General features: G+C 47.5%; 1 protein-coding gene across 1 annotated transcript in view; it reads left to right on the top strand.

Moving 5' to 3' along the window:
• GGA2 (golgi associated, gamma adaptin ear containing, ARF binding protein 2) overlaps positions 1 to 12,440 on the top strand; it is a 336,280-nt gene that overhangs the window by 248,574 nt on the left and 75,266 nt on the right. The window contains exon 12 of the mRNA XM_069647399.1: positions 5,929 to 5,978. Within this exon, the coding sequence (XP_069503500.1) occupies positions 5,929 to 5,978 (50 nt within the window). The remainder of the gene's footprint in view (positions 1 to 5,928; positions 5,979 to 12,440) is intronic.

The following is a 12,440-nucleotide window of genomic DNA, read 5'->3' as shown; positions in this document are numbered from 1 at the left end:
CTGCCGATGTTGTCCACAATCATGGCGGTGATGTGCAGGATTGTTGCGCGGTCCAGCCGGTATAGGGTGTGGATCTGTCCTGGGGTGAGGTTCCAGGGTGAGGCCCTGATGCGTGGTATTGGTGGTTGGCGGCGGGGTCGGGCTGGCTGGGCAATGGGGTTTGCCATAGCTGCAGGGTTGGCTGGTTGCCGCCTGCGGCTCCTCCGCCTACGCCTCCTCCTCTGCGCCATTACTGCCACCATGTGCAGTGCTGCCTGTTGGTTGAGTAGGCCCAGTCCCAGTGCTACTAGACCTGCTGCCTGCATGGTTCTGTGTTGTGTTGGGCTGGGCTGGGTGTGGCCCTTTTGTAGGCTCCCAGTGGCCTGCTAGGTCCAGCTGGGCTGATTTGGTGCACCTGTGCCCTGATTCAGTTCAGCAGGCAGTGTATAACGCCATGTTCGCGGTGGCGGCGGTTCCGCCACCATGATCACGGTATTTACGCCATTTTTTTGCCGGTATTTCCGTGTCCGCGCTAGTTGTGATGCTCACGGTGTTTCGTGTTGACGGTAACGGAGGGGTTTCCGTGCAGACGGACTTAACGGGAACCCTATTTCTGCGGTGGCGGTTTAGGGTGGTGCTATTACCGGGGCCGCGGGTCATGATTGCGCGGACATGGAAACGGTGCCGGTATGGTTTTACCGGCAGTGTTAATTCCGGACCGGAGTACTTGTAATGAGGCCCATGGCAAAGTGATTTAGAGACAGAACCTTATGCCCATGTAACCCTATGGAGGACAGGGGAGAAGGAACAGGTATGTTAAGTTGCCCCTCTGACTTCAAGTGCTCCAGGAATCCCTTGGGGACACAGTCTTCGTGCCTGTTCAGGTCAAGGAAGGCCCAGGGGTCACAGGTGCAGAGGTCATTTTTAAACACAGGATTTATTTTAGGTTGGTCGTGGTGGTGGTTAGGAATTGGTTCCATACTCCTTCCAGCTGAACACACAAATGAAGAAAAGGATAATATTTCTGTGGAGCAGGCAACCTCAGGAAACATCTGGGATGTGAAGAAGACTAGTTGCAACAGGAGTCACCGCGATCAGGCAGCAACAGGTGATCTTCCAAGGACGAACAAAGGAGCAGGTCCTGCATGGCTCCTGTTGATGCAAGAAGGGTGAAAATGCAGAAGCAGTAGTCTTGTACAGGTTGAAGAATCTCTCAAGTTCCAAGGATGCACTCGGAGCAGCAACAGCTGCAGCGAGGTAGCCCAGGAGGGAGCTGCTCAGTCCACCTGCTGATCCAGAGACACTTCTGAATACTTAGAATGCTCGGATCCTTCACCATGCGTTTGCACTGGTTGTCCCGCCGGTCCAGGGGATGAAGAAGAGACGAGGATCTTCTTGAGATCTGGCAGAGGAGCAGGGCTTCACTGGAACTGCATTGGAGTTGGTGCTGGTCAGCTGCAAGGGTCGTCTTCCGATCATCAACAGGCTGCTCTTCTTCATAGAAGACTTATGTGACAATGATCTGAAGAATGGCTGCAGGAGTACTCCTTTTATCCGAGATCTGGCCTGGAAGCTCGCCCAGGTCCACCAATGGTACGTATTTGCACCATTCAAGCTAGTAGTGGCTATCCACTCATGGACCACTTTCCTCAACATTTGTCCAGCAACAGATATTCAGACACCAGGATGTGTACTGGTCCAAACAGTCCCAGCCCCAACTTCCGGGCTCACATACAAGCCACCTCTTTGCCTGCAAAAGCAGCTGCTTTCCTGGGAAAGGACTTCCCATATATGGCAATTGCAGACCCGCAAAGGATAAGAAGCAGGCCATAGAACAGTATAGCCAAAGGACAAGAAAAAACCTCATTGCACGGACATCTTAGTGTGCTAGCCACATTTAGTAGCCCTTTGTGGTAAATGCAAAAGTGCATGAGAAAAAGCTTAAAACACTTAAGGAAAAATATCTCCTGCCACCACCTCATCCTAGGCATCTTGTAAAAGTAAGCAAAAAGCCAATACAGGAAAAAAAATAAGGAGACAAGATATTCTAACCGCAGGGACATTTGTGAAATTGTAATACTGCAAGAATTTCACTATCAGTACTGATAGTCTTAAGGACTGATCAGCTTTCCGATAAGAATGAGCCAGAAAACAAGCGGAGTAAAGGAAAAGTCTTTACTTACCTCCACAATGTCAGGTCAGGAGTCCAAACAAAGCAAAAAGAAAGGGTGTCCCATAGAAGTATATGGGAGGAAATCAGCAAAAAGAAAATCTTCCTTAACAAAGTTGGAGGAAGTCCAGTGGTCTCGGGTGCAGAGGCCACTTTTACTGTTGGGTTTTTGGGACCGACTGTTTTGCAGTTTGGGACTCTGATGGATTGGTTACGTACCTCTGTTGGACAGAATAAGGGAACACCACCCCAGTGACGGCCTCAGAGGAGTTAAAGAACACAATCCAGATAGCGATCAGTGATGGCTACTCTGAAGAAATGGCGATAGATGGACCTCATGGCAAAAAAAAGAATCTGGTCCTGCAAGTCCCCTCTTCGTGGTGAAGAGCTGCAACAAAAGGGAAATGCTTCTTGTTTCATAAGCTAAAGCTCTGCAGAGTCCCAATGCTCTACTTGGGACAATGTCCAATACAGCCAGGTAGACCAGTTTGAACATGGTCAGCTCAAAGGATGGTTCTGGGATGCATCCAAAGACTTCCGAAGGCAGGGACCTCAAGCATGGATAGAGACTGGTTGTTCACACCGGTCCAGGGGTTAGAGCGCGAATGAAAGCCTTCTTGAGATCAGCAAAGAAGCAGGGCTTCACCTGGACGGTTGAAGAAAGTGCTACTGGCGGGCTTCCAACGACGAGTTCTGGGTCTTCAGCAGGATGCTCCTTTTTGTAGGGGCTTGGCATGGCGATCTGTTGAACAGCTGCAGGAATCCCCTCTTATCTAGGATTTGAGCTAGAGCCGCACCCAAACCCACCAGTGGTAAGGGCATAAACCATTCAGACTGGCTGTGGTTGTCCAACCCTGAACAGCCTCGGGCCAACACATCTGCCATCTGCTCCGTAACAGATATACTTTGGCATTAGTGTGGACTGGGACCATACAGTCCCACAACCTACATCTGGCCACACATTTACTGCCATTTTGCTAGCAAAAGATGGATCTTTCCCCACAAAAGGGCTTACCATATATGGAAAATCTGTTCCTCAGAGGGCAGAAAGAAGGCCAAAGTACAAGATGGCCAAAGGACAGGCGAAAATCTTGTGGCATGGTCGTTTTAGAGCATATGGTACTCTAAATGGTATTATGTGGTAAAATGAAAAAGGTGCTTGAGACCATTAAAAAAAATGGTAGAAAGTTATCCACTCCCATCAGCCCATAATGGACACATCATGTTTGTAACCAAAATATTACAAATAGCAAAGATAGAGGGACACAAACTGTCCTTACTGCTCTTCACAGAAGATGTGTGCGGGGGAAAAACAGATCATTTTACCATGGAGAACAGAGGGAGTTCTATGATAGCTATAGAGACTGATCAGTGCCCCCAAACCAGGTGAGATTTGCAAGGCCATGTGAAGTCAAAAAGCGTTCAATGGCTTTCAAAAGTCAGACCGGAATAGTAGCAAAATATTGGGTGCCCCAAGGAAGTTTATGGAGGGAAAACAACAAAAAGAAAATGTCCATCTTTACGGCCTCAACCACTATGATCCAGACTTTTTTAACGCAATGTTTAATAAGTCCTGCAAAGTTATTGGTCCTAAGATACTATTTGGCTGTGAATGTAATACTACTCTTTCTGACAATCTGTACAGCCCCTCCCTGAGAAGCAGATTACACTTCTTCTCAGGGGGTTGCTCTCTTGGGGAGTGGGTCAGCTATTACTTACTGATTTATGGCAAGAGGTTATCAGTGCGAGAAGGTATTATATCGTTTACTCATCTGTTCATTATACTCACTGCAGGTTGGACATGTGGTTGACTTTGGTTGGCATCTCCAGGGCTAGAATAGAATGTAAGATCTTGCTCAAGAATATATCTGACCATTCTGATATTATTCTTTCTTTGGCGTATGATTGTCTTCACTCGTGCATATCTACTTGCCGATGCAAGCCTAATTCTTTAACTGTTTTAGCTTTCAAAAATACGGTTAAAAATTGAGTATCCCATACTTTGAAATTAACAACATTCCCCAACTGGCAGACATTCAAACTTTATATTCGTGGGGCTTGTATTTGAATGTGGTGGCATGAGGTTGATCCACACATACAGACATGTAAAGATGAGCTAAAGTATCTTGACTGAGTGTTAGGAAAGATTTCCATTTATGGGTAATTTTCCCTCCAGTTGTGTACCCCCCACTTTTTTTCTGTGTCTGACCATCCTAGCCTGACCTTTGCCAGTGGAGCCCAGCCTTCTGCTGTACTCCACTGGACTTTTGCTCATTTTGTTATGGGGAAACTGACATGCCCTTGAGAGTCAGTACTGGGAGACTGTGTTTCCCTTAGTCTTTCACTTTGTTGCTATTCTTTAGTAACATTTGATCTGGGCAAAAAGTACCTTACAGACCCGCAATCTGTCCCTGAATAGCCGGTTTCGATTAATCAATTTCAAATTTCTTCATCAACTCTATTGCTCACCTGCCTGCCTGCATCGATCGATCGGTTCTTCCCTGATAGATCCCCTCTTTGTAAAAGATGTGATTGGGACTCGGCTGATTTCTGTGGCATGGCATGGTCCTGCCCACACATCAGACCCTTCTGGGAAACAATTGAAGACACCATGTCCCAAATGTTAACGTCCCCGAGTCACTACTCCCCCGAGCTATGGCTGTTGGCAATGATTGAGGGGGGCTCCCGTACAGAAAGGAAATTGCTAGGGATGGCATCAACAACCGCCAGATACCTAGTTGCAAAAAACATGGGGAAACGTAATGCACCATGTTTTCAGAGTTGGCTACACCTCATGAATGTGTGTGAGAAAAGAGGAATAGGATATGCAACAACACTGCAAAATGCAAGTAGCCCCCTTGATTATTGGGACCCTTTCAGGCACTACTTTGCCGAACAAATGCAGAACTCCCCAGCCTTTGGGGGAGCCCTGCAGCAGCAGGACCTCACCCTCAATGAGAGCGCATGACCCCATGTATGTGAGAATCAAACTTTGGACAATACAGGACCAGGTGAAATGAGAACTCCTGTGTGTTGAATCATCTTATCGGAATGTGAAATACCTAAGAACCAGGATTAACTAGATCAAAGTCTTGCATCACTGGGACGGACCCTGTCATGTTATGTCACTCCTAATGGTTGTATGTGTGATTACATTCGATGCACTGTACTCGGGCGCTCATGGGGGGGCATAGGGAGGTGTTACTGTTTTATAGGTAATGTGGTTATCACTCACCGCTATGTAAAACCAATAAAGAAAGTTTTTTTTTTTTAATGATCTGCCTTGCCCATGAAACGCCATGTGCGATGATTTCTCCTTTTAGGTGCCATGAATTTCACACATGTTTTTAACATTCCTTGCATGAGCTACTGGTGCTGGGGCAAGGGGCATAGTGTAGGGGTTTATAGGGGGGGGGGGGGGGGGGGGGGGGGGGGGTGTGTGTGTGTGTGTGTGTGTGTGTGTGTGTGTGTGTGTGTGTGTGTGTGTGTGTGTGTGTGTGTGTGTGTGTGTGTGTGTGTGTGTGTGTGTGTGTGTGTGTGTGTGTGTGTGTGTGTGTGTGTGTGTGTGTGTGTGTGTGTGTGTGTGTGTGTGTGTGTGTGTGTGTGTGTGTGTGTGTGTGTGTGTGTGTGTGTGTGTGTGTGTGTGTGTGTGTGTGTGTGTGTGTGTGTGTGTGTGTGTGTGTGTGTGTGTGTATTTTTTAATGTGGCATAGTCAGGTGGGGCAGTGCAGCTGCTCTGTTGATCACCTACCTGTTTCACACATTGTGTTTCTTTCATAGCACTCCAAGATTCCCCAGCCTTCGAGATGGCATTGCCTGACCCTGTAGAGGTGAGTGTGAACAACCTTTTTTGAGAATGCATGTGATTACTCCCCCCACTGTTGTTGTTGTTGTAGTAGTAGTTTGTCATTTATATAGCACCTTTATCCAATTAGTATGGCCACAACGTGCTTATGGGGTTTAACACCCTCGGGGGACCGGAGTAAAATGAATGGGAAGTTGTCAGAAAGAATCAAATGCGCACGCGCATTAGGCTGAGGTAGGGAGTTGGTGGGCTAGCTGTGTCCTGGAAAGCTAACCATAATGGTCAGGCATGTGGATGGGAGCTGGGAGGTGGTCAGGAGAGTGCACGAGGGCAAGAGACATATGTGTCTAGCTAGACCAAATTTCTGTAATAGGTCGTAGCTGCATTCTGATGATATGTTGTGTTTCATGTCTTAATTTGGTGTATGGAGGTAAATGCATGCGAGTGGGTGGCCATACCTGCAGATGGTGTCCACCGAAGTGGTGCTTGACTATGTACCTTGATGCTCAGTAGGAACTTTGCCTTTGGTGTTGCTGAGTGATCTGAGTCGTTCAGTCCGCTCCGAGAATTGTACTTTACCTTGCTCTGTGGAATATACTAGGAAGCACTGGCTGTGATAAGGCTACCCTCAAAGATCTTCCAAGTGCAACACACTGGCCACCCTCAAATCCGTCAAGCGCAATACATTGCCCACCCCCAAAATCCTTCAAAGTGCAATACATTGCCCACCCCAAAATCCTTCTAAGTGCAATACCCTGCCCACCCCTGAACTTCCTATAAGTGCAAAACCTTGACTACCTACACAATACTTGAGTGCAGCACATCGGCTAACTTCACAATCCTTGGTGCAATACGATGGCTAACTAGAGAGTGCACAGCATAAATTAACATAATGTTTGGAGAAGGTGGTAGCAATGTAGAAGTGGCAGGGTTTTACCAGAGCACAGTAATGGCTGTGATCCCTGCCTGTACCACCTTGCCTGGTAGTATCTGTAGGATGTGCCATCAGGCATCCAGTGCGGACAGGGCAAACAGGGGACAAGAACTGCCCTAGGCGTCTGCCATTTGCCTTGTAGCCTTTAGCCGGCTGCCTTACGAAGTACATTCTTGTAGTACACTGCTGGTCACGCGGTGCACGCTCCAGCCTGTTGGAGCTAGGAGTGGGTAGATTGGTAGCAGGGGAGGAGGGGAAGGGGCTGCAGGCACCCAGAGCGGGAGAGAAGGTTTTAAAAAATGTTTTCCCATGCACGGGCAAACCACACTTACCGCTGCAGTAATTCCTCTTTAGAGGAAGGGCAAAAATATGTGGCAGGAGACGACAGGGCTAATATGATATAATATGATATGGTATGGTATTTATAACGTGCCTATACACAAGTGTTTCAAGGTGCGACGAGGCAAGGGAAAGAAAACAGAGGGAAGACAGAGACAACAATCCTACTAGGCCAGGTGACATTGAGATTGCGCACGTGCAGGGGAGGGGGGAAGGGGAAAGTGCAGGGGGAAAGGGGAGAGGCATTGCAGTACATAGGATAACAGTAAAATAAATAAGAAAGCCAATAAATAAAAGTGCAACCAGCTGATGGCAAGTGCAAGGGTAAGTGCAGACATCAAGTGTCAAGTGCTAGTGGGGGCTGTAGAGATATAGAAACAGCCCCCAAGTGCAAGGGTTGCCAGGGGGCAGTGCAGGTGTGCAAATGGCAGGGGGACCTGGGCCCGAGATCCGAGGGTAGCCAGGTAACCAGTGCAATTTCAGATTAAGACAGGAGATCAGCAGGGGAGAGGAGGACAGAAAGCAGAAGCAAAGAGGAAGGTCTTGAGGTGCTTCCGGAACCGGAGATGGTTCTCCTCAAGGGTCATAGAGGCAGGGAGGCCCCAGCAGAAGAGAGAGATCTGCCAATAAGGTGCTCCAGGTTGCTCAAAAACACTGGCGGTCATGTGGTGCGTGCTCCAGCCTGTTGGAGCCAGGGGTTGGTAGGCAGGCATCAGGGGAAGAGGAGAATGGGCGGCAGGCACACAGAGCAGGAGAGAGGGTTTTAAAAAATGGTTTCCCATGCACGGGTTAACCACACTTAACTGCTGCAGTAATTCCTCAGTAGAGAAAGGGCTAAAGGATGTTCCAGGAGACATGTTTAAAAGATGGGCATTTCACCATAGTTGAAATTCCAGTGGGTTTTTGAGGATGAGGACAGTTGCATGTATTCTTGCATCACCGTTTTTTTCACTAGTTGTAGAAGGTTTATGTGGGTCACTGTTCTCTGGCAAGAGTTCTGTACTCTAACCAAACAAGAATCTTTATAACCATTTGCCACAGGAACTGGTCAAAACCATTGTTTAAACCCATATGGACAGACATTATCAAGCTCATTGGCGATCAGCGTAGGTTAAGAGCCCTCGCATTACCACACCGCCATCAAGTGCTACCTGCACAGGGGGACTCACACGTGTGGGCAGTGGTGGAGAGCAGGCACATCCAGGCCCAGTGGCTATACCCCTGGATGACGCTGTGCAGCAATGGAGAAGAAATAAGCACAGCCAGGAGGCGAGGAATCCTTTAGAACCCCACAGGCTACAACGAAGCACGGCAAGGGCTTAGGATCTCGTTGAGGAAGCTGTCCAGGTTAAATTGGGTTATTGTATACAAACGTGTGGAATTTTCTAGTTTCAGTTTAAATTGGGACCAGCCAAAAAGTCCACCAGAGGAACGGGATTGGAAGGAAGAGTCCCCCCCACCCCCCGCAAACGGGGACTAAGACTCACCACGAAAACTAACAGCTCATTGAGGGGAGGGCAAGAAACCTGAGGATAAATCCACACAGAGAAAATACCTTCCTGGTGATACTCATCCCTGGCCCAGCACCAAGCAACACATTGAAGGAGGCATTCTCAGGGTATGCCCACATACAAGGGCACTACGATATCCATCTTTCAGGACCTGGCGAGGCTAATGGGCCCAATGGTTTGGGAACTGACCAAAAAAGGGATCCACTACAAATGGACCTTCCCCATTCAACTGGTTTTTGAGTTGGAAGGAGCCCAAAACCACATTACCTCAGTGCAAGAGGGAGAGGAGCTTCTACGCCTGGAACCAAGCCAAGGACACCAGGAGGATCGCTCCCCCAGGCAGGGACCTGACTGAGGCCCTGCCAATGGGAATGGACAACAGTGGGAGAACCACAGAGGAGAATAACCGCACAGCGTGGCCCACGGCCCAAATCGGGGGGTGCCCGGTGTAGAGAGCAGAATCGATGGGCAACAAATATAGAGGTGAAGGGATGTTATGGTCAAATTCAAAAGGGGTGGTGAACAGTGAAGGCTTGTATTGGGCTGCAGAGCGTTAGAGGATGTTCCATCTTGGTTTCGGTTAGGGCGGTGGTGCCTGGGGGGGGGGGATGGTCTAGGAAGGGTGGGAGTAAAGGGGAAAGAAGGGAAGATTGGAGCCGATAGGGGAAAGGGACAGGGCAAAGATGTGGCAGTGGGAATATGGGGGGAGGTGGAACCCTCACAGGATAAACATTCAAGTGGTCCACTCATAATGTGAGAGGGCTTAACTCCCCTTTCAAAAGGGAAAAATTAAGGCTGTTCATTATGAAACACGCCCCGACGTGTTTATGTTTATTGAGTTTATATAGTGCTTTACTCCAAAGCGCTTTACAGAATAACAACAAGGTACAATAATGAAAGAAGCATATTCACAAACTTGAAACAAACCAGTGGTACAGTAAGTAGAACAATTTACTCAAAAGGAGGGAGGGGGAAGGGAGTAGGGGAAGGGGTGGAGCCCCCAGGTGACCTCCTACGCCCTTAGGTGGTTACAGCATCCAATATGAGGTCATCGGGAGGAGGGGGAGTATGGAAGGGGGGGCAGGGATGTGATGGGGGAGAGGGGTAGGGAAGGAGAGTCAGGGGGGAGTGGAGAAGAAGGGCTTTCAGGGAGGAGGAGAAAGATGGGTAGGTGGGGGTGGAGTGGATAGAGAGAGGTAGGGAGTTCCAGTGGAGGGGGGCCAAGATTTGGAAGGAGCGGGAATGGAAGTGTAAGGAGGCACAAGAGGCTGGGGGTACAGTGAGAAGGTAGAGGTCAGCTGAGCGGAGAGAGCGGGAGGGAGAGTAAAATGAGAGGAGGGAGGAAAGATAGTGGGGGGTGTTCAACCCATCTTCTGAGGAAAGACCAAACATGACTGGAATTGCAGGGCTACTCAAGTGTCTATCAAGCCTCTAACACTATGAAGAAAAGTGGAGTGGCACTAGCCATTCGGGATGGGGTGGATTTTAGGATCAAAAACTCCAGAGTGTGGACAAGGATGGCCATTATATTACTGTAGTGGGGGAATACGCGGGGGCTATGTACACGTTGGCATCCATCTATGCCGCTAATGTAGGACAAGAAGGGTTTTTGAGAGACTGTTAGGTAAGATTTTCATAGTAATGATAAATCATCCTGACCTGTGTCAACCCCAGAATTTTTTGCTTTACTGGTGGATTATTTTTCCTTGTACTTCAGTGAGTGGGAACCTTTTTCTACACTCACAGAATATTTTACTATGCTCAATTGCTCTCATGCGCATATTGGAGTGACAGTGAGGCATGCAAAATGCATTTGCATTTCTTCATTTTCATTCCTTTTTATTTGATCTAGGTGCTGAGGCTTTGAATCATTCGTTTTCTTACTCTACCTTTGCGCATATACAATTTGTGGCTTTACAACTATAAGCCTTGACCAACAGTCTAAGACAGTGTTTATTTACATCAGGTTCCGCTTTAGACACTATCTGCACTGTAATTCACATTTTACTATGCATAGCTGTTCGCCTCTGTGCTACGTAAAAGTACTACTTGATGTTCCCCATAAGCAACTACAGATGCATTTTGCGTGCTTCACTTTAACTTCCAATATGTGCACGAGAGCAATTGAGCATAGTGGCTCATTCCTCGCTCTAGTCATGACACGACATGGAACCAGGGCATTTTCTTTCAGACACTGAGAATGTCACAGCATTGTTGGTGCTTTACTAGCGTACGGAATGTTAATAGTCATTAGATCTCCCTGTTGCCATGGTGAGACCAATATACTTCTGCAGGTGTGCTTTGCAATCTCCTTGCACTCATTGAGCATTTGACCTGGCTTGGCGATCATTTTGCATTTGCAAGTAAGCATTTCACCATCTGTCTACATTTTTATATGTTTGTCATATAATCATTATTTTTTAGTGCTGCTGGCGTGTCCCGATTTCTCTTTCACTGGAGTGGTTGGGACGCAAGATGCTGTGCGCGTGGCCACACCCACCGGTTGGCCACGCCGCGGCTTCCTAGCAGTCGTCATAGCAACTTCGTATTAACATTGTAGATGTGCGCTCATGCGCGTTTTTCACTTGCTGATTGCAACTTTCTTCTGCAGCAGGTAAGCTGCGTTCGTAGAAATCGCGAGATACATTCACTTGCATATTGCCAATAATTCCTACACACAGTTACGTTCAATGGCCTATGATTTCTTTATAGCACGTGTGATTGAGTGCGCTTGCACTCATTAGTTTCTCTCACGAGAGACTTTGTTTGTGATCGATCCGCAACACCAATAAAGGTATTTTCAAACTTCTTGTCCCACATAATTTTTGAAGTAGCACATTTGAATCATACTAGATATTAACACTGTATTCCGTTTCTGTTTTTTATCCCTCTTTGGTCTGCCTCACAATTGAAATCTGCTATGTAACCTGTGTTTACTATATGATTTATGTATCATTATGACATGGACATATTTAACAAATTATGTAACTCTATGTGATTGAGTAATTTTACACTCGGGAGGGCTCTGTACTGATGAAAAAATCCTTTACCCGAAATGCATTGGCATTAGACCTCTTACCTAGATGAGGCATGCATTGGCTTCCCTCACTGTTGAACATTAAGGGCTTCATTACACGGTAGGCGGTAAGGGTTTACCGGTACCAGTATTTTACCGGTACCGGTAAATCCTTACTACGAGGTCCCTTTGCGAGTTGGGGAATTTAAAAACCAACCCGCAAAGGGACCCAGGGAGCTAATTACGGTACCGCAATTTGCCGTGCGGTAATTAGCGCCTTCCCCATTCCCATTATGCCCTATGGGGCAAAAATGGGAATGGGGAAGGGCAATGGTGGAAGGGGGAATTACCGCCCCACCAACCTTGGAATGGGGCGGTAGTTCCCCTTTCCACCAAGGCGGTGCCGGTATTTTACCGGCATGAACCATGGCGCTAATAGCGCCATGGTTCTCCGCCTACCGTGTAATGAGGCCCTAAACTTTACCTTTTTTGCACTCAAAGATTTTGAGATCGTTTATTTGAAATATAACACCACTCAGGACTTGATTTCGATAATTATAAAGAGAACATATTAACCTGATACACTTATTTTACTAATGAATAGTCACTCTGTAGGAAGTACATACTGAGAGTGACTAGCTAACTGTGGGGTTTTACCACACAGTTTTTTTCTGGTTTGCAAGTGTA

Source organism: Ambystoma mexicanum, chromosome 2q (assembly GCF_040938575.1).
Source record: "Ambystoma mexicanum isolate Mex_15411 chromosome 2q, UKY_AmexF1_1, whole genome shotgun sequence".
Lineage (NCBI taxonomy): Eukaryota > Metazoa > Chordata > Amphibia > Caudata > Ambystomatidae > Ambystoma > Ambystoma mexicanum.
This window is presented reverse-complemented; position numbering and strand designations above follow the sequence as displayed.